Raw genomic sequence first — 22,742 nt, forward strand, 5'->3', positions numbered from 1 at the left:
GGACTAAAATTTGAGAAAGTTGAGAATTTACAATTCAATATTATTTATTTATTTATTATTTTATTTATCCATATTTATATACCACCCTCCCCGAAGGCTCAGAGCAGTTTACATATAACTGAAACTATACATGAAACCATACATATAATAACATTCATATTATTAATTGATAAACCGGGTGACAGTATAACATAACAGTATAACATAACATAAACAGTGGTAACTCAAACAGGTCCAAGAGTCTTAGTAGGTTTCTGGGGGGAGGGGGAGGCAGGGGCCCTGCAGATGTTGGTTGGTTGGCCTGGCCTCAGCCAAATGCCTGGTGGAAGAGCTCCCTTTTGCAGGCCCTCCGGAACTGTTTCAGTCCCGTCAGGGCCCTGATCTCCTCTGGGAGCTCGTTCCACCAGGTGGTAGCCAGGACAGAGAATGCTCTGGCTCTGGTCGAGGCCAGGCAAACGTCTTTTGGGCCAGGGACCATTAGTCGATTTGTGGTGGCAGAGCATAAAGCACTTTTGGTGGCATTGGCAGGGAGGCGGTCCCTCAGGTACACTGGGCCCTGACCGCATATGGCCTTGAAAGTAATTACCAGAACCTTTAACCTGATCTGGAATTCAACTGGCAACCACTGCAATTGATGTAGTATGGGCCAGATGTGGGATCTCCACGGTGTCGCTGGGAGGATCCTGGCCACTGCATTTTGGATCAGCTGTAGCTTCCGAGTCAAGGCTAAGGGCAGGCCTGCATAGAGCGAGTTACAGAAATCCAGCCTGGAGGTGACCGTTGCGTGGATCACTATGGCTAGGTGTTCCGGGGCCAAGTAGGGTGCTAGTAGCTTGGCGGAGGTGGAAGAATGCCAGCTATGCTACCTTCATGATCTGGGCTTCCATTATGAGGGAAGCATCCAGGATCACACTCCTGGTGGAGTGAGCCATAGTAAGCTCTACGCCATCCAGGGTGGACTGGCGCGTTTCCTCACATGGGCCCTTTTTACCTAGCCACAGGACCTCCGTCTTTGAAGGATTGAGCTTCAGGTTACTCTGCTTGAGCCATCTTGTCACTGCTTCCAGGAAGCTGGCTAATGTTTCTGGGGAAGAGTCAGGCCATTCATCAGGAGGAAGAGCTGTGTGTCATCTGCATACTGATGGCAACTGATGTTGAAAGACACATCAAAGCATTGAACTTATTGCAGGTGGAATTTCAGAACAGATTCACTGATTGCCTTAAGCTTAGAAAGGAAATAAGAATGTTTCAAAATCCATTTAAAGTAGCACCATAAGATGCAACTAATAAGTTGCATAAGATTCAACTAGTTCAGTTGAAACTAATTGATTTGCAAGTCAGTGATCATCTCAGAGACATTTACAAAGAAAATAGTCTATTAGATTTCTATTCTGGTCTACATGATATATTTATCAACCTAAAGAAATTTGCTGCAGGCATGTTCAGTCTTTGGCAGCACATACACTGTGAACAAATGTTTTCCAAGATGAAAATTGTGAAACTGAAACGTAGGTCAAGGCTTACATATGAACGTTTACATGACATTTTTAGAGTGTCTGTCACAAACCTTGACTCGGACATCAGTGCCTTGGCTAACTGAAAACAGCCACAAAAATCACACTGTTGAGGTAAGCATGTGTAGCTAAATAAAAGGATTCCACAGTAAAATATTGTTCCAAAATGGATTGCATTAAAGTTAACATTTCTTTATTTACCTTTGAATGTTTACTTTTGATCTAAATAAATAAGTTAATAATTTTGTTACATTTTTGGTTTAAGATGTGGTCCTCTTTAGGCACTGGGAAAGCTAATGTGGCCCCCATGAGCCAAAAGGTTGGGAACCCCTGATCTAGATGAAGCTTTCTCAACCAAGGTTTTAGGGAACCCTGGGGTTTCTTGACAGCCCTGGAAAGTTCTCCTGAATGGGAGTTAATTAATGTTTAATATTGTAACACTTGTTAAGCATTTATCAGGTGATACTACCATATATAGTCATGTTGACCTGTTCCACCCGCCCTCCCAAAATGGCTAATGATATGCCTGGAGGGGGTGGAAAGAGGGGGAGCCTTAGGTGGGCATGTATGCTTCTCAACAGCTATGCTTCTCAACCATATTCTGCATGATCATGCCACCTCTTGGGTTTCTCAAAGCCTGAAGAATGTTTCATGGGTTTCTCAACTGTAAAATTGTAAAACAGTTGAGAAAGGCTGCTCTAGATTGTATGCTCCTAGCAATGCAACCTAAGATCACATTAGCCTTCTTAGCTGCAATGTTACTAGATTATAATCAATTTATTGTTCACCATAACTTCTAAGTCCCTCTCACATATACTACTATCAAGCCAGGTATCCCCCATCTTATATTTACATATCATATTATTATTACCCAAATGTAATACTTTACACTTCTCCCTATTAAAATTAATTTTGTTGGCTATAGACATTTTTTTCAATCTATCCAGATTTCCTTGAAGAGTACTCCTTTCCACTGGAGTATTAGCCACCCCAACCTAGGTCATCCGCTGATTTGATCAATGTACCCTGTATTGCCTCACCCAAATCAATAATGAAAATATTAAACAATACTAGTCCAGCAAAAACCCTGTGGTACACTGCTGGTCACTATCCAAGATGTAGATGGATAACTGATGAACACCATTGGCTTTTATCAACCAGACAATTACCAATCTATTTGACTGTGACCTTATCCCTCCCAGTTTTTACTAACTTTCTCACAAGAATATCGTGGGGGATCTTATCAAAGGCCTTATCACATACAATGCAATCATAACATGCTTTAAATATTTCCAAGTAGAATGTGTGCTGTGTTGACTCATACTGCTCCTTGAATTCATATTTTCCCTAGGCATGCTTTAACAAAGCTAGAAAATACATTCCCAAAGTTAGCAGCCTTTTGTGATAGGTGTACACCCACTTCTGTTGATAGATGATATGCAAATAACAAATAGAGCAACTCTCAATTTTTGAAGGCTTTTTACTTCATTCAGCTCCATGCCTCGGGGAATGCAAGGCACTCTTCAGGCCCATGTATACTTGCTCCCTCTTCTTTTTTGTGCTGACAGCACCACAAGGCCATTTCTACAACTGGAATTGTTCAACCTCCATTTGAAGTCACCCAAATAATTGGCTAGTTTATAGATTTTTTTTTTAGCAAAAATCAGAGAATCCCCATCTTTTAACCATGTCCCCTGCTCTGCGGGGGGAAATCTACTGGTCGTCCCTGGCCCTAGAGAAGCGCGCCTAGCCTCTACCAGGGCCAGAGCCTTTTCTGTCCTGGCCCCCACCTGGTGGAATGAGCTCCCAGGTGAGCTGAGGGCCCTGCGGGATTTACCAGCTTTCCGCAAGGCCTGTAAAACGGAGCTCTTCTGCCAGGTCTATGGTTGATTCTGGGGCCTAATGAATGCTAAGCACATGTTCTACCCCAGAGTCATGGCCCCTTCCCTAACTCATCCAGGTTACCCAGCAAGATTCCTTGTGAGTGTGGGAATCGGAACCTGAGTCTCCCAGATCCTAGTCTGAGACTCTATACATTACTCCATACTGGCTCCCACCTGCTGTGGTTGTGTATTGTTACTCATGCTTGCCATCATTTGAAGAAACTTTCTTTTTTACATAAATTATCTGCAGATTGTGAATTCCCTTAAGTACAATTTCTGTAGGGGAGTTTTCCTCTAGCTACATTTTTAAGGTGGTAAAACTGAGCAACAATTCTCACGTCACTTTTGCAAACCTTAATATTAACTTTAAAAATATGTATATAACTTTAATTTGTTTTCTTCTTATTGGAATGCCTGACCTCTACAGCTTCCCCCTGCAGAGGAGCCCATGTCTAGCCACGTTCTCTTTTTTAAAAAGGCCCTGCAGAAAAATTATTCTTCCTATTACAGACAGACCAAACACTACTGACGCCAAAAAGCTATGTGTGGAAGTATCCCGGGAGCTCTGCCATGGCTTCTATGAGGGTGGCACACTTTCCATGATTGAACAGAGAGTGTCCAACAGTAGAAGGATTAACAGACTTGTTTAAGGCATGATTTCGTCAAGGGCATGACTTCAGCGACTACACATTTCTGCAGAAAACAAGCATCTGTCTGCCACAGTTCATCCCACTATTCTTCCTAAGTTCTTAGGGTGGCATACATGATTCTTCTCCCCTTCTCCATTTTGATCCCACACAACCCTGTGTGGTAGATTAGGCTAACAGAAAGTGACTGGCCTAAGACTGCCCAGTAAATTGCACTGAATGATTGGCTTACTTTCATTAATCTATTTCCTTATTATTATGTACCAGTTATTTTTACACATGGCCTGGAAAAATGTTTTGCTGGATATGCTGTGAGTAGCCTAGCTATCTATCTTTTCTTGGCTAGTTCAGAGCATTCACCTTCTCCCACCCACGCCTTTAAAACTGTGACCCACCATAATGTGGAAATTTAATGACAAAAGACTACACTAGAGAAGCCAGAAAATTTGCATTCCAAGGGCCAAAAGAACTTGTAAAAAATCAGAAGAAACTGAATAAGAAAAAAGCTAACTCTTGTGTAAATAATTTATTTGAAGAAAGACAAAGAAAGAGTGTTCTTATGAAACATTTTCTAGCAACAAGATGTAGGCTGGTATACCAGCCAGAAGTAAATTGTTTAGTATCATTACAGATCATCACCAACTAAAACACTTCTATATATTTCCCCCCTCAAGCCAACACATGTTAATACTACACTTTTGTAACTGCACAATTAAATCAGGAAAACAGTCCGGAAGTGGAATCTGTTTAAAGCAAACAATGGGTTTATACTGGAGGAGCTACTCCTGTGTTTAGCAGAAAGCTAAACCTGAAATTGGTGCCAGTAACATACAAGGACAAGCAGCTGCCTGGGTTCTGTGAATATTTGGACAACAAAGTCAAATTTAGATCACAGAGTAGGATTACCAACTCTGGGTTGGGAAATTCCTGGAGTTATGAGGGTGGGGTCTTTGGAAGGAGGTTTAGCCAAGAAGTGATATCATAGAATCTACCCCAAAGCTGCCATTTTCTCCAGGAGAACTGGAGACCAATTATATTTCTGGGACAATTCCAGATCCCACCTGGTGGTAGGCAGCCCTATCACAGAACAATCTCTAATTCACTTTCCCAAGTGGGCTTCCTAGTACTTGGAAGACTGTTGAGGAGAGTGCAGATTCACAGAAGTGCCAGTGAAGACAGAATGTACAACCCAAGCTCTCTTACATTCGGGAGATTTTGACCCTTCTGGGGAAAAAAGCCTCCCCGCCAGTGGCACTCACATGCCAAACAAACAAATAAAAGATATCCAACTGCATAAACAGGCCTTAAGGCGAGGAGCAATGGGGGCATACCATGTGGAGAGGTGCAACTCTGCCAGTAGAAGAGTGGCAGCCACCCCGTTGGGACCTTCTTGCTTCCTGCTTCTCTTTCTCCTTTCCCACTTCTTTTCTGAGAAAGACCTAGATGGAAGAACGACGTCATTGGTGAAGATATCACCTTGTCAGACTATGACGAGTGGTGGTGGCCACTCAGTTGGGCAGCGATGGACCATTGTGATGGCACTGGCAGAGCAAAGAAGAGACATGACTTTCCAAGTGCAGCATTGGCTGTGTTTGCCCAGCAAGGTGTCATCCATGTCCTTCACTGAAGTCAGCAGCACTCTGTTACACTAGCTGATAAGTCATGCTTTTAGCAGGGGCTCCCTACTATTTGCTGATCTACAGCAAATCCAAAGATGTTTAGGGGAAGCTGAAGGAAAGGTAAAATCAGCTCACAATCTAAGTTCACCGCTTTATTTATTGAACTCTACCATTTCTTATCTGAGGCATTGTTGCAAAACTGTGAGATATTGGTCACAGTTATTCCAAACTTACATATGAAGAACAAAAGCTAAGAAAACTTTTCAAAGTGAGTAGATAACTGAGAAATGATTCCAACCCATCTATAGGTCCATTGCTCTGGCCAATGCAATACACTGTTTCTCTTTTATTTATATTTATATTTATCACATTTCCAAGCTGCCCTTCACCAAGGGCTCAGGGTATCAATCCAATACAACCGACCAATTAAAACACATAAAAACATTAAACTATTAATTAAAACCAATTTATCAAGAGCCAGGAGCTCATCACCTTCCTTCCTGTGGGAGGGAGGGGGAAGAAAGTGAAGGGGTTAAATTTACTATATGGCATTCAGGTGATATTATGTACATAGGGAGGCCAATTATTGTTGGTATTTCTGTGGACCTCAACCATAGGCCTGGTGGAACAGCTCTGTCTTACAGGCCCTGAGGAACTGTATTAAACCCTGCAGGGTCCTGATCTCAGTTGGAAGTGCATCCCACTAGTCAACACCAGGGCAGAGAAAGCCCTGGCTCTTGCAGAGGCCAGTTTCACCTGTCTGGGATCAGGGATCTTGAGCAGATTTTGTGTTCTTGAGCATAGGCTCTTCTGAGGTGAATAGGGGAGGAGGTGGTCCCACAGTTACAAAGGCCCCGTCCGTTTAGGACCTTAAAGATCAATATCAACACCTTGAACTTGATTCAGTTCTCAATCTGGAACCAATGCAGCTTGGAGAACACAGGTCGAATGTACTCTCTCCATCTGGTTCTAGTAAGGAGCCGGGATGCTGCATTTTGGACCAGTTGAAGTTTCCAGATCAGATACAAGGGTAGACCTGCATAGAGCAAATTGCAATAGTCTAATCGGGGGGTGACCATTACATGGATTACAGTGGCCAAGTAAGGTGCTAGCTGTTGTGCCTGGCAAAGATGGTAGAAAGGCTGTCAGGCAGTATTCATGACATGGGCCTTCATCAATGAGTAATCCAGGATCACCACCAGGCTCCTGATGGCCGAAGTTGTTAACCTGTCCAGGGCCAAGAGTTGTAGCACCTCATCTGGGGCATGCTGACCCCACTTGAGCCAATCCATCACCGCTTCTAGACAATTGGTCAGTACACTTGAGGGTGTAGATCAGGGGTAGTCAAACTGCGGCCCTCCAGATGTCCATGGACTACAATTCCCAGGAGCCCCCTGCCAGCGAATGCTGGCAGGGGGCTCCTGGGAATTGTAGTCCATGGACATCTGGAGGGCCGCAGTTTGACTACCCCTGGTGTAGATGGATGGCTGTTCATTAACAGATTCAGCTGGATGTCTTCAGCATGTTAACGGCATCCTAGCCCAAAACCCGGGATCACAGAATCATGGAATAATACAGTTGGAAGGGATCTCATAGGTCATCTAGTCCAACCCACTGCACTATGCAGGACAAAATCAGTAGTGCCAATCCACCTAGATCCTCTGGATAGCATCTGTAAGAGCAACCAAAGCCATCTCCATTCCATGACCAGGCCTGAAGCCAGACTGGGAAGGATGCGAAACTAGGCAGAAGTTGGCTGGGTTGGTTGTATCCAGTGTTGTGGGTTCCCCCCCCCCAAAAAAAGCAGCCTATCTACTGCCTCCTTCAGTTTATACAGGAAAGTCCCTGCGGTCAGGGACTAATTGATAATTCCCGAGAGAGGGCCACACACGCTCTCATTGTTGGCCTTCACCAGCCAAGAGGGGCATGGGTCCAGGGAGCAAGTGGTTGGCCAACCAGCTGTCAAGCTCTACCACTTCAGTCAAGGAAAGTGTACTGAGGAGGTCGAGACAGCCAAGGGGGCTTCAGTTCACTACTTGCATCAAGCTTGGTGGAAAAATCCTGTGGAGTGACAAGATTTTCTCTGCATAAAAGCTCAGCTATTAGCCAATTTGTGAATTTCTGCAAGTCTACTCACTAGGGACATCAAAGACAGAAATGTTTTGAATAATCGTGCTGGGTGACAGCCAGTGGAGGCAATGGAGACCACAAAGTACTCATTCTTTGCAGCCTTCACTGCCATTGCATAAGCGTTTATAAGCATCTTATAAGATGTTCTTGCAGTTTTGTCACAAGTTTTCTGACAAACTCGCCCTAGCTGTATGAGCTCTCATTTCTGTTTGTGCAGCTCCTGGGTATCCCAAGGGGTCAGTGTGGATCAGGAGCAGACAGGACATCGAGAGGCAATTTCATCAATGGCTTCAGAGTGCTAATTGTCTACCAACTCATTGACTGAGTTGCTGGGGAGCATAGAATCCCACAGAGCATTCTGGAAACCTATTGGATCCATTAGTCTCTTTGGATGAGCATGAATCTGTTCTCTACTTATACAGGGTGGAAGCAGGGTGCTGGTTTGAGCTTTCAGGGCAGAATGGTCTGATCGCGATGCTCTTGTAATCTGCACTGGACCCATTTGTATCCTTATCCCCAAAGATTAAATCTTGCTTGATGTGTGGGACCAGTTGCAAACTGGGATAGCCCTAGAGTCACCATGGCTGACGTTAGCTCCAGGTTTTACAAGGAGCAGGAGCTGGATTTCTTTGCATGGACACTGAGGTCCCCCTGAGAACTGCGACCTCCGATTGGCCACCAGCTTAAGGAAACTTGCAGGGCATCAAACGGATGACTAAACCCTTTACAGTGTCCCTTACCAGGCCTACACATTCAATACCTGGAATCTATGTGGTGGGGAGTGCCCCAAAGCAGAAAGCCTCCTAAACCAGCATCACCACTCCCCCCCCCCAAAAAAAAAACCTTTTGTCTGAGATTGGTGGAGGACTGAGAAACCAGGCAGAGCATTTTCTTTCAAGGCGGATGTCTTGTCCTTGTGTGCCCAAGTCTTGCTCTGCCTCTTACCATGCACCATTTGAATTGTGTTGCCTTGGTCATGTGGGCCAGGCCCACTTTTTGCTGAGAAAAAATTCTGCAGAGTAGAAGTCTTATAATTTATGGACCTGGCATTGCACAGCACCAACGTCAGAGAAAGTTTAGCCTTCCTAGCCCCCTCACCTTCATATCATGGAATGGGATGAAGTTTAGAAAGGGTGCAAGCATTTCCATATCTCACACCTTTTTGTTTATAACATCTTCTACCATTGCTATAATATCTTCTTCCCCGCCCCTCAATTGTTGAAATCCCTACTACTTACTAGCAGCTGGAAGATTAAGGTAATACAATTCAAATGGTGCATGGTACGAGAAAGATGATAAAAGGGCTAACACTATCATTTCCCCAAACCTAGCACTGCATATATGGCCAAAACAGTTTCTCCTTGCTGTTTCTCTATAGACTTTGAAACGCAGGATTAACTGATTTGGGGGAGAGAGAAAAACCCTTTGTGAGAATCCCATTTTATTAGGCAAATGGAAATGATGAGTTACAAACTAGGTGTAAACTGCACAGAGCTTTTATTATAATCCCAGGTCGATTCAGTCCCTGCCGTCTACACAGAATGTGATTTCCGTTTTGATTTGGGGCGATTAAAATTTTTCTTCTGCAACAAGGATTGATCCAGAGTGACCCTACCTTTATTGTGCGATATCTTAGAGTGCTTTTAAGGCTCAATATTTCAAGAACTGAATTGAGAAAACAGGCTGTTTTGATTCTGGGCTTTGCTCCGTGGTAGAGAACCCCCAATTGGCCAAAGCTGTTCATGTGATAAGCTTGCCTTAAAGGAGAAGCCCCTAATTTATCTCAACTTCTGTTGGTCTTGGCTTTTTTTTTCTCCCTCTTCTGCCTTCTTCGATCCCCTCTCCCCCCCTCCAAGAAAAGAAAGAGGCTCCCTGTTTGGCTCCTCTCCCCCCCCCCACTTCAAGAAAAGAAAGAAAGAGGCTTGGCTCCCCCCCCCCCACTTCTGAACTAACCTAACCACGTGCAGAACACTTTTCTGTTTCAATGGGGAGGGGGGAGAAGAGGAAGACCCGAGTTCAAATCGATCTGAATTCAATAGGATTGACAATGGAATAAACAAAGTAAGTGCAGGCTCTACCCTGAGTGTCAAACATTCAGACGGAAGGATAAGGAATCTACTACCACACAACACTTTGTTCCCTGAGATATTTACATACCTTCTGTTAGCAGAGCACTCTGGGATACAGCACCTTTTAAAGATACCCATTGGCCTATTAGGTTCACACAAGCAACAGCTCTAGGGATAGCAACTTCATTAGACTGTAATGGGACACAGTGCTAGATAAAGCACTACACATATCTAAGGGAAATTTGTAAATGCCGCTTTTTCCTTGTGTGTGTAGTATATTCTGACATGCTTCTTGGGTACAGACCGTTTACTAGCCTGTTCATTACCACACTGTAATGTATTCTACATGAGGCTGCATTTAAGGGCAGTCCAGAAACTTGACTGGTTCAGGATGTAGCAGTCAGTAAAAGGTCCCTGTTGCAATCAGCCTACAGTGCTGCTACTATAGCAGCTATATTTGTTCCCAGTTTTTTTCTAGGTTCTATTTGGACTACTGCTTTTAACCTCTATGGCTCTAAATGGCTTGGGTCTTAAGCCCCATCTTATGCTGATAATCATTGCAAGGGTTTGGGGGGTGTGGAAGGCTGCTGCAGGAGATCCTGCTTTCAGGGGAAGCCATCTCAGGTGCCACCTGTGTGTTTGGCATTGCCCCTACAAGCTTTCCAGCAATACCCAAAGGCACATTTGTTCTAGAATATCTTGGAGGAAATTTTAAGTTTAAGTGGAGAGTATTTTGATTATTACAATACAACACATTTAACTTTCAGACATAATTTTCAAACAACTTTGGATGTTCATATAATAGATAGGTGTCAAAAACATAATAAAAGCCCCCAGGTTGGTGTAGTGGAAAGGGGGAGAGGAAAGGGAAGGTGATTGTAAGCCGCTTTGAGACTCCTTCGGGTAGAGAAAAAAATGGCATATACGAAGGTTTCCCTCCTCTTTATTGTAATTTTACAGTTTCTTTGAAGAATATCCTCTTTTCCCCAGCCAGTAAAGTTGTATGTATATGAGATTTTGAGGGAAGGAAGATTAAAAACAAAACAAAACAGGGAATTGATTAGTTAGTGCCCCATAGCAAGACTCTGCCCTTTCCAATTACATGAGATTGACATTTCTGTAGTACTATCCTGGTTCACAGACAGCATACTTGTTCCTTACAAGGAGAACTAGGACTTCTCATTGACTGGATAAGACTGAAAAGATTTTAGCTATGAGAGATATGTGCACTGCCAAGAGAAGGACCTTGCAAAATACATACAGGCATGAAGGGTGATGTTTTGGTCCTATCCTGTTTATGGAATGGCTGGTTGTTAGAAACAGTGCTGGGCAGAGTTAAACCAGCCCATGTATTCCAGACCACTTGGCTGTTCCCCAGGCACTATTCAGTAATGGGAGATAAGCATGCAGGTGACATAAGCACTTTATTTACATACGAAGCCCACTCAATCCATCAGCTGCAGGAAAACAAGACTGTCAGCGCATGATGATCTCATCCTTCCTGCAGAGCGGCTCTGCTTGGCTTGCAGAGGCAGAGCTCCCTCCCCCATCGTCTCATCCCATTCAACAAGCAGCAGCAAGGAGCACATGTGAAAACAAGGGACAAGGTAATCTTTGCATTGATTTGAAAAGGGAGGCTGACTTTGATAAGTGGCTGGTTGAAATCTTTGCTAGTTGGCTTGTGCCTAAAATGAACGAAAATTTGCCTTGAGGAAGAACCACAGTCTGGATCCTACATGGCCCAATGCTAGGGAAATATGAAGGATTTACAGACAGATTCTTGGCTAAGATTTCAAGGTCAGTGTGGAGGACACTTTCCCTGGAGCCTATGAGATAGTCCAGTGAGGTAATGCATCTGCCAGAGACGAAAGAGAAATGAACGAAATCTTGACTTCATCTACCACTGAACTGAATTTTGAGGCCTCAGTTTACCCCACTGGAGCATGTTTCATAGATTCACAAAACTAAGTTAACATGGCATCACAGAACTGATCCCAATATGATCTGTCCTTTTCTTTCATGCTTGCAGCACGTATAAGAGTTACAGCCAGAAAACAGCTAGTTCACTGTTGTAACATGCAAATCGTTTTGATGGGAGTCTTGTGTGAATATCAAGCTTCTATGCAGGCCTTCTCCATGCCTAAGCCCAACTACCAGTCCAGCGTACCCCACTCATTCTTTCAATGGTCCTACCTATAAGACTTTATATAAAACAGCCTGCCCACTACAGATGTGGGAGTTGACCTTGGCTAGCACTAACATGTCTCCAGGAAGCTGGAAGCCATAAATTTACTACTGATTATTTATAACATGAGCAGCATTTGTCCCATCAAGCCCTGCTGTTCCCTCCCTACAGGTTGGTGCAACAAATTCAATTTAATTTGGCTGCCAATTACAAAGAACAATCAGATAATGTGGCACTCCAGGACAGTAAATAAAAGTTTGGTGCTGGTTAGAGCAGGCAGTTTTTCAGTCTTTCTTCTGAGGCTAAACAAAGTAACATGCATTTCCAATTCTCCCTTGCTCAAAATTCCTTCCATCAAGAGCTGGATGGTGATAAACCCACCTTGGTCTTACATGATTTAGAGACTCTCCTCCCCCTCCCCTACTCTATGATGCTCCATCACACACAGATCATGAGGTCTTGAAAGCCAGAGGAAAGATGGGTCTAGCCTGGGTGAAATGCAAAGAAGTGGACTGCAGCAAGGCATCATATAACATCAGAAGGGTGGAAGACCTTACCTTGAACTGTGCCTTTCCTGTTCGGCAGTTGTTGTTGTTGAAGTTCCTCTCACAGCTGGCTTGGGCAGGGTCTCCAAGCACCCCTTCCTCACCTAGACAAGGTTCCCCCTGTTGTCCCCAGTTAGACAGGGTGATCTTCTTGATGGAGCGGGACAGTGAGTTGCGGTTGACACGGTCTTCGTTGGTGACCCCATCCTCTGTTGGGCTTGCACTGTTGAATCCACCCTCCATGGGCTGTGCAGAAGCCTGAGCCAAATACAGAGAAACCCTCTCATTGAGATTCTGGTGCAAGACTTGGTTATCCAAAGCAGCGACGGGAACGCCAGGGCAGCTGTTGCCTGGAAAGTCCGAGGAACATTTTGGTAGAGAAAGCTTGGTGCTAATGGTGAACGGCTGGATCTTCCTTGCTGCACTGCCAGACATTTTTCATTGGCCCTGCAGGGTCCACAGGAGACTGTGGGGTCACCAGTCTTTGATAAGCCACTTCAGTGGCTTTGAGAGATAAAAGAGAAGAGAAAGAAGAACGCAGCCTCAGACACTAAAACCTAAGGCAAAGGCACTGTCCCCTCAAGGAAGAGCCTGATTCACCCCCTTCTACCCCTTGCCATACCCCCCACATGGAGAAGTCGCTTCAGCAAGCTTCTTCGCACCCTCTTCTCCAGAGAGGAAGTCCTGGGTCTCTCTCCTAGCAGCTAAGCCTGCCTGGCAATGTCCAAAGGGAGAGGGCTTCCCACATCCTGGGAGAAGTCACACTCCTGCCACCACTCCAGGCCTCGGGCCAGTGCTGGGGGCGGAGATGGGAGGGCACCCTTCCCACCCACAGAGCGCCTCGAGAAACAAAGGCTGTGGGAGCCGGCGCGTGGGTGGGAGCTGGGTCCTGGCTTGCAGGCAAAGCCAAGGAAATCATTCGGAGGGAACGGCGCTGGAAGGGCTGGTCTGGGGGTGGCTCGGGAGGAATGAGATCGGAACGGCAATCTTCTCCCCGGCGGGCTGGCAGCGGCAGAGGGCGCCCCGGTCTCGCCCCCTCCCCTGGCAAGGCAGCGCGCCCCCTTCTGCACGCGCCCAGAGCTAGCCGCCCCGGCCGGCGGGCGTCCTGCGCTCCTCTTCGCCGAAGTCCCAGGGCGAGGGCGGGTCCCACAGGTGCGGGGCCAAGTTGGGTTCGCTTCGCTCCCTTCAGTCGTCGGCCTTCTTGCGCAGGTTGAGGACGCAGAGCAGGCAGGTGAGCACGGCCTCGCGGGACTGCTGAGAAGTCAGGCGGGCCCCCAGGCGCCGGAGCAGCGGCAGGAGGCGCTTGCGAGCCACGAGCAGCAGGCGAGTCAGAAGGGTGCGCAGCAGCAGCAGGACGAGGAGCGGGGCGGGCATGCTGCGCTCGGGGCGCGGGGCTGGGATCTGCGGGGGGAGGCACACATGGTGGGGTCAGAAGGCAGGCAGGCAGGGAGGGAGCGAGCGCAGCCCCCCCCCCCCTACCCCGCTTACTTCCCTTCCCTTCCCTCCTCCCTCCCTTTGCGCAGTCTGAACTCTCTCCCACTCCCGGCTCCAGTCCCTATATTTAGCCCAGCCCTTCGGGCAGAGAGTTCTTTCGCATGAGGTAATGCGGCTTGGGCAAAGGGGAAAAGTCGGCTTCCAAAAAAACTTCCCGCCTTCTCCGCCTCCCCCGGGAGCTTTCATCCGCTCCGGCCTTCTCAGCCACCTGCTGGAAGTCGGGGAGGGGCGAGGGTGGGCACACGTGGACGGAGAAGGACGAGCGTGACCGCACGCAACGCAGCTAAACTGCGCCCTTCGCCGTGACTTTCTCGGACTCCTGTGCCTTTCGCACTTGCATGCCGGAAAGTCAACAGGTGAAGCGTCGTTTTTCTTATTCTGCAGTTGTCGCAGTTTTCTATGGCGACTAGCGACGCTTTGCCGCTTGGATTCTTGCTCATTACGCAATTGTTGTCTAAGGCATTTTACTGTAGCACAACCAAAGAGGAAGGAAGGACCCTTCTTCGCGCAGCCGTTCGTTTTGATGAGTCGAGGATTGGAAATTTGAGGCAACTGGAAGCCGCAAGCGAAAGAGCGGGCTTCTTGTTTGCTCGCACGCTCACGTGCGTGCTATCCTTTAGGGGAGTTTCAGCAACGGGGGCGCGGGGATGTGTACTAGAAGCCACTCGAGGCTTTCTGGAGAAGTAGCGTGGGAGAGCTTCCACCCTGTGCTCATTGCAGAGGACGGAGTTCTGGGCGGGGGAGCCCTCTCCGCTTCCCCCCACCGAGGGTCCCAGGGGCCGGAGTTCCGAATTCCCGCTATACTTAGCGCGCGGGCGCGGAAGTCTTGAGGGAGAAGGCTGCGGGTGGGCGGAGGGTGGAACGTTCTCCCTAAGTGCCCGGGGTTGTCCCAGCAACGGAGCGCGTCGGAGGCGATGATGCAATTGAATTCCACATGGATAGGCTCAAAGCGCGGGGACTCAGAAAGGAAACTTCCCCGGGCGCTATGGCAACGCAGAACACTGACTGCGGGCGGTGGAGGAAGGGTTAGCGGCCGGGAAGCAGGCAGCTGGCTTCCCGGCTTCTTCGCTTTTTAAGGGCGCCTGTTCACAGGAGCAGCTGAATGCGGATGGCTGGGTGCTTTATGGGCGCGCGGGTCATCTCTCACCGCCCCGGCAGTTTTCTCGCGTTACAGAACAGCAGCGACGTTCACTTTCCGGAACTACCAGCGTGTGAAAGGGAAGGAACGGAATAGCCGCACAGACTCCACCCTGCGCATGTTTGTTTGGCTCTATGTTGACATTTCACGAGGGTTGAGGCTCTTTTGTTGGGAAGGGTCTGTGTGTGTGTGTGTGAAAAAGGAGCCTTGAGTCAGGCTAGGAAGTTAACATGACTCACAGACAAGCCAACCTAGGCAGTGCCTGCAGTGTTGGCAGCTAGAGACCACTAAGGTTAAACCTGACCGGCCCTCCGTCTCTTCCTCCTCCTCCTCCTGCACCAGGTTGGCAGTACAGGAAGAGGCAGCTGATGGACTGACACCATCCATGTGTTGCCAAAGGGCTCTATTGTCTTTATTTGAGAAGTACATCTCCTGATGTGCTGTTGCTCCCCATGTACATCACTGGGTTAGATTCTCTTTGCAGCTGTGACTGGTGCAAAGAAACCAGTCACAATATGCTAGCTTCAACAACTCTTTTCTCTTGTAAACAGAATCAGAATATCCAGTCCGTGCTTCCTGGGTAATTTTCAAATTGGCTTTAAATATTCTTTTTTTGGCATTCTGATTATACTTCAGCCTAAAAAAGCTATGCTCACAATGTCTTGTTTGCGATCTACAATGGGCATATACATTTGATGTTATGTATTGTTCATGATATACTTCCCTAACGTACTACACATACACACATGACTGTAAAGAGTACAATTACTGGGAATCTTTGGGGTTGTTGTTGAGTGGGCCACTGGCATGTTTGCTAAGTTGTCGACTTGCTATGTTAGTTACATCAGCACTTGCAGAGAAGCATCAAAACAGCATTTAAAGTACAGCATATATGTTAAATATTTAAATAATCCAATACAAATAATATACAAATCAGATGTTGTTGTTGATGATGTCAGCCATTCATATAAACAATACAAATAATATAAGCATGCAACACAACCAGGAAAGTGGGCCAATACTGGGGGCATACCAAACCAAACAGAAAATCTTCACCCAGTAATGGGGGACAAAATCTCGGTATGGCTTTGCTCAATAAATTAGCTACTAACAATTAATTTGATCTAATTTTTGTAGAACTCCATGCATTTCTAAGCTAACTTAGGATTTTAGCATCCCTAGGTTTGCCTTTTATATCCAGGCACAGAACAGAATGGTATTCAGGCTGGTATGTACCATGATCCCAATCCAAGCTGAGTCTTGGGAGGCATGGAAATCTAGAATAAATCTGTCAGTCTGCCTAGCAGCGTATCCAGGAAATGTGTAATATGTACTTAGGCTCTGTTACAGTACCCATCATGATCTACCTTCTGAATGCATGTTATTTTACTTTAATGAGATCTGACAGTGCAGTTTTGTGTGCTACACTAGGGGAAATCCTCTCTGACCACATTCTAGTTGACAGATTTGCTCATAACATCAAATTACAGAATACCATAATCAGAAAGCTGGAAAATGCAAGCTATCCTTTGTTGCCCAAACAGCACAAGCAATATTAAAATACCTGTGCAGAAGAGCTTTCCCTCTTTTGTGCTGGCATTATTCTGGTTCCATTAAATATAAAACTGGTTGGTTTTTAATGACATGTTCACACAAAAGAGCAATGTTTTCTCCCATGTGGCTTATAACATTTAGTAATTTTGTGGGATAGGGTTTGTGACAGATGTTCTTACCACAGCCCAGAAGCAGTTTTCCCCTTGGATAAGAACTGTTGTCCGACTTGTGCTGCAACCGTGAAATCTAGAGGAAACAAAAATATACTCATAACTACTCCAAATAAGGAAGATAGAGAAACATTTGACATCATATTCAGCTGCAGATCTGTGGCCCAATCTGCTATCAACAACAGGCCACTCTTATGACTGGCAAACATCAGACACAAAATTCTGCTGGGATAATTGTTTCCGGGTGCCCTAAACTAGGGGTTCCCAAAGTGGTGGTAGAAGAGTTTAGGGGGGTGGGTGAGAAATGTTGGGGCAGTAGTGGGGTTGTGAGGAATTTTGGTCCAACCGAGCAGCAGTCTTATTCTTCTTGTTGCAGCTGTGTTTTCCTAGTGAGACATGTTCCAAGGTGGCTTGTCATTGCCTGCCTCTGGGTAGTAGCAACCCTGGACTTCCTTGGTGGTTTTCCACCCCAGTGCTGACCAGAGCTAACCCTGCTTAGCTTGCTGAAGAATACAACAGCTTCAGAAGGTGGGCTGGAAGGGGTCATATCCCTGCTGAGTTCCTTCCTCTCCTCAGTCTCTGCCATTCCCAGGCTTCACCCCTGATCTCCAGGAATTTCTTAGGGTTCTTAGGGTTGGCAACCCTTCCCCAAAAGTCTCCATCTTTGGGAGGCTGGATAAGCCTTCTCTTGCTTGCTCTTGGCCATGGGATTTTCCATTGCTTTCTTCTCTCCCTCGCTCTTTCCCCATCTGGCTTTCTCCCAAGTGAGGGGCCCAAAATGGCTTTTATAAATCACTTTTAGAAAGATATATTTATTCTCAAACTAAAATATGGAAACCAAAAAGGAAGTGTAGGCAATATAGTATTATTTGAATTTCCAGTAGACCTAACACCAGGAACCATATGTATATTTGTGTGTGTATAAGTGGGGTGGCACCAAGGATGTCACCTGGGAGCCAGGGGGGCAGCAAGCCCCAAAACGTTTGGGAGCCACTGCTTTAAACCAATCTGAGTAAAACTGTTTAGCGATCAGCAATTAGTTTGGAGATGCTCCTGCCCACCACAATGGGATGTCAGCTGTTAACAGTGCAATCTTCTACAGCAGTGGTCTCCAACCCCCAGTCCGGGGACCGGTACCGGTTCGTGGATCCTTCTCGTCCTCCTCCCCAGCTGCTGCCCCGGGGGCTGCCCTGCCACTCTGCCACTGGCTCACCTTTGGTGCTCTCCAGTGGCCATCATGGCTGGGGCTCCCCCTCGGCGTGGCACTGCGCAGCTGCTGCTGGCAACACCCCCCAGTGGGTGACAGGAAATCAGGGGTGCCAGCGGGAAAGCAAGTGGAGCAGGGGCTCAGGTGCCGGCGGTGTCCTCTGGGCCTCAGTAAAATTGTCAAGCATTGACCGGTCCCCAGTGATAAAAAGGTTGGGGACCACTGCTCTACAGTATTACTCCTGTCTAAACTCACTGAAAATAATAAAAAGAGTTGGTTTTTATATGCCACTTCTCTTTCTCCAAAGGAGTCTCAAAGCGGCATACATTTGCCTTCCCTTTCCTCTCCTCACAACAGACAACCTGTCAGGTAGGTCAGGCTGAGAGAGCCCTGATATTACTGCTCAGTCAGCACAGCTTTATCAGTGCTGTGGTGAGCCCAAGGAATTTCATTCTTTGTACCAGAAAAAGATAAGTTAATTGATAGTCTGATTTGGCAAAACCGTTGACCAAACATAACATTATCTTAATACATAAATTTTGTAATATTAAATGATATCTCTTGAACAAAAGGTCAGTTTGGATCATATCTGTCAAAGGTATGCATAGATATTTATAACAATGACACTTTGCAGAATACACCTCCAAATTAACTATGATTAAAGCTACATTATAATCTACCTACACAATGCTGTTTACTTGTTGAGTGCTATAAACTTCATTTTCTACACAGCAATCGTTTTAAAACTAAATTAAATTTAAATTTATTTTAAACTAGTAATTAAGCCCGCTGTATGCCGAATACAGCGGGCGCTAGAAACTGACCTTGTCGGGCGGCGGCTCTCTGCCTAAGTAGTGGTCCCCAACCTTTCTGAGGCTGGGGACCGGCACGGGCCGCGCCCGGGCCGCGCCCGCGAGCCGCGCCCGGGCCGCGCCCGCGAGCCGCGCCCGGGCCGCGCCCGCGAGCCGCACCCGCGAGGCGCGCCCGCGAGCCGCGCCCGGGCCGCGCCCGCGAGCCGCGCCCGCGAGCCGCGCCCGCGAGCCGCGCCCGCACATCGGGCCGCTTGCTGGCAGGGCCGCTGGTGGACTGTTTCTTCCTGGAACCGGGAGCGGCTGCGAGGACGGCGGAGACCATTGTAAGTTGGGGGCGAGGGGGTGGTGCGCGGGGGCTGCGGCCTGCGTGGGTTCCCTCGGGCGTCAGGCCAGGAGCAACTGCGAGCCGCGCTGCGCGCGGCTCGCAGTTGCTGGGGCTGGGAATCAGAGGGAGCAATCGGCAGGCGCTTCGCGCCTGCCGATTGTTCCCTCCGATTGTCTGTCATGAGGAAGGGTCCAATCCGGACCCTTCCTCATCCCGGACACATCCCGCCCCAGAACGCCTTACTCTTTTATTTAGTCCGTGGCGCCCGTGGCGCCACGGGCGGTGTTCAGATTGTATTTCTTGGCAGTACCCTTGGGTATTGTTTCCTCCCCATTCTTTGTGTCAACGGTTGTTTCCCTTACTGCCCCCTCCCCATTCTAGTCTTTCTTTGCAGTTTTTCATCTCAGAAAGAAAAAGATCATTGAAATTCTGTTGCACAGCATCATCATCTCTCAGCATCTCTGTAGTGAAAACTCTACATACACTTTACATGAGAAGCTCAAGTAGAAAACCAGTTTAACTGTAAACCTAAGGCACTGGCAAACCTCCCCGTATTGAGTCTGCCATGAAAACGCTAGAGGGCATCACCCCAAGGGTCAGACATGACCCAGTGCTTGCAAAGGGGGTGCCTTTACCTTTACGGGCCAGTAAGGCTGATATATGCTGAATCAGGCAGTTCAGATGCTATAGGATAGCCTCCAGAAGTTATCTCTGCTGTGGAACACATCACTAAAGGCAGCCCTAGAAAGAAGTAACCAAAGTAGCTCTTACTGTGTTTGGGTTCCTTTTTTTTGCTTCCTCTTCAGAGTAACCTTCAGGAAGGTCCACAGAATCTCTCTGAGTAGCAGCAATCACTTCTCTGCACCTCCTTTGACAAAATGACTTGCCTGCAGGACCAATGGTAACACTATGCCCAGACAAAGAGGAACATTTTTTCAAGGACTCCTCCTTGACAGCTGTCCTTTAAGCTCAGCCTTGCTTGGGGAGGGGGTGGGGGAGGGACACATGCTCCCTGCAACTGATAGCTGTCAACCCTGTGACCCCCATCTATTGGGCTGGCAGCTCCTGGAGGGAGTTAATGATGGAAGGGGATGGGGTCGGGATAAGAGAAAGGACCAGAGCATCTGTCTTGCACAATTGCATGGTCTGGGGCAAGCAGCATGCGTTGAAAGAGGCCATTCAAGTCCGGGACAGGCAGCCAGATTAAAAATACAGTCAATCCCTGCAACTATTTGTCCTGCTCTTCTAATGGTGCTCACTTATTTTCCCCTGAGGAACTGGATAACATAGGCAGGGATAACAGCATGTGTCGCAGGAAGAAAAGAATGGGACAGGGCTCCATTGCAGGGCTCCTTTCCCGGTTTCAGGAGCTGGGACGGAAGGGAACTGGTCTAGTTAAGCAAGGAGTTTATCTGGGCTGCTTCCCTCATTACAGTTTTTTGGTCGCCTTTGCTGCTCTGAGCTGGGTGAGGGAGGGGGGAGATGGTGGAGAAGTGGGATGGGAAGGAAATGAATGTCAGGTCACCAGTCCTTCCTCTGCACTAGGCTTAGCTATGGGCCCGTTCATGCTTGAAAGAATAATGCTGCAACCGCACCAGAAGGCAAATACACCATCCTGAGCCCTTGAAATAAGTGGAATAACTAAGATGGACAAGCTGAAATGCAGCACTTAACATTGTCTGGATACTGAGGAATCCATGAGAGAACAAGTAGTGTCAATAGCAAAGAACAGGTTAAGAGTGAAAGGTTAGCCTCCCTGAAGGCAGAGGAGGCAGAGGCCTCCTTCCCTCTGAATGGGCATGACTGAGAGGACTGTCCTGTGGCTTCTGCCCTAGGTGCTGGCAAGGCTACCTGAATGGTTACCAGGGAGGCTGAATGGATGTTTGGCACTCTGAGTCTTCTTCCACTTGCTTGTGCTCCTCAGGTGTTTGGGAGGAGGAAGAATGTGCTTAAAAGCGCTGCTCTGGAGAAGCAGTGTGATGATTGGACACTGGCTTTTATTGTGACTTCTAATCCCACAGTGCCTCACTGTATTTTTTCAAATTTTACACTTTACTCTCTGGAGAGATTTTCCTATGACTGGTTGATTTGGCAGCTCCAATATGCGTCTTGCCTGACCCATGATGAACTCTTAAGTACTCAGGAGGAATCTGTTGCATTCGGTGTTCCTCATGAGTCAGACAAGGTCTTCTGAGATTTTAAAAATAACAAATCTCCTGTCTAAGAGAAGGACCAATAATTTTACAAATTTATTCCTCTTCTCAAAAAATGGAACTTGTAAATGAAGAGTCTTGCCTTGACTGGTGTGCCAGGAGCACTCAGGAGTCTCGCTTACTGTACATGCTAGCAACTCTGGCTTCCTAGGCTGCCTTAATCATTTTCCTCTGTTAAATAATGGAAACTCCGTTTCTTATAAAGCCTGTGATTTTTCCCTACCCCTAAAAGAATCTGGTATGGATGAGCTTTTAGGTGACTGGAAAATACTAGAAGGGGGGTAGCAAGGATAGGAGATCCATAGCAGATGGTTGGGATGCAGGGGACTTTGGGGCCCATTGTGCTCCATGTGATGTTGTTGGGAGCTCAAATGTGCCTGACCTTTACATTGAACTCAAGTAAGAAATGCCTGCTTATTTGGAAAACAAGCCTACTTTTGATCAGGTTGGACATGTAGGAGGCACACCCACCACAAACCAAGTGATCTGATAGTTAGATGTCATGTGAAAAATTGGTGTTTGACCATGACAGTGTGAGAGCTGAGCACACAGAGGAGCAGGACCCATGCAGAAATGGTGATGACCCCTGTGATGTATTTTACCATAGTTAACTGAAGTGGATACCATTGGGATTTCTCATCAAGTGTGGATGACTTAAAATTACAATCATAGTTGGGTTCTTATTATTCATTTTAATGATAGCGGTTGTTGTTGAGTACTGTATACATTTCTGGTTGCTGTAGTCTTCAAAAACTGCAGGAACATGACACTATATTTATAAAATTATGATGCAAGTGGATAGCTTTTACTACCTCTCCCATAATATTAAAACTTGGGGGCCTCCAGTCAAATTGCTTGGCAATTACTTAACTCCATGAGTAATTTAATTATGGAATGCATTCCCAGTGGACAGAGTGCCTACAAGGAATCTCTACCTTCAGAGGCAGTACATCTTGGAATTCCAGTATGATAAATCAAAATCCCTTGGCCTTTTATCCTTTGTTTGTTGTCCCTCCAGGAAAACCAGTTGGCCACTGTGTGAAACAGGATATTGGATTAGATCAGGGGTGGGCAAACTGTAACCCTCCAGATGTCCATGGACTACAATTCCCATGAGCCCCCCCCCAGTGAATCCACCCCTGGATTAGATAGACCACTACTCTGATTCAGCAGGGCTCTCCTGAGTAAGCTGTTGTTATGCTGGTGAGCCAGGGTGATGTCAGTGTTTTGAGGGCTG

General features: G+C 46.8%; 1 protein-coding gene across 5 annotated transcripts in view; it reads right to left on the reverse strand.

Annotated features, from left to right (window-relative positions):
• LOC143839818 (uncharacterized) overlaps positions 1-20,217 on the reverse strand; it is a 71,158-nt gene extending 50,941 nt beyond the window's left edge. For 3 of the 5 annotated variants that reach the window (XM_077342392.1, XM_077342370.1, XM_077342364.1), the window contains exons 1-3: positions 20,064-20,217; positions 16,958-17,024; positions 12,605-13,993 (exon numbers count right to left, since the gene is read on the reverse strand). In XM_077342392.1, the coding sequence (XP_077198507.1) occupies positions 12,605-13,027 (423 nt within the window). In that variant the 5' untranslated portion in view covers positions 13,028-13,993; positions 16,958-17,024; positions 20,064-20,217. The remainder of the gene's footprint in view (positions 1-12,604; positions 13,994-16,957; positions 17,025-20,063) is intronic. The other 2 variants (XM_077342402.1, XM_077342381.1) reach the window with 2 other exon arrangements.
• Between the last annotated feature and the right edge of the window lie 2,525 nt (positions 20,218-22,742).

Source organism: Paroedura picta, chromosome 1 (assembly GCF_049243985.1).
Source record: "Paroedura picta isolate Pp20150507F chromosome 1, Ppicta_v3.0, whole genome shotgun sequence".
Classification (NCBI taxonomy): Eukaryota; Metazoa; Chordata; class Lepidosauria; order Squamata; family Gekkonidae; genus Paroedura; species Paroedura picta.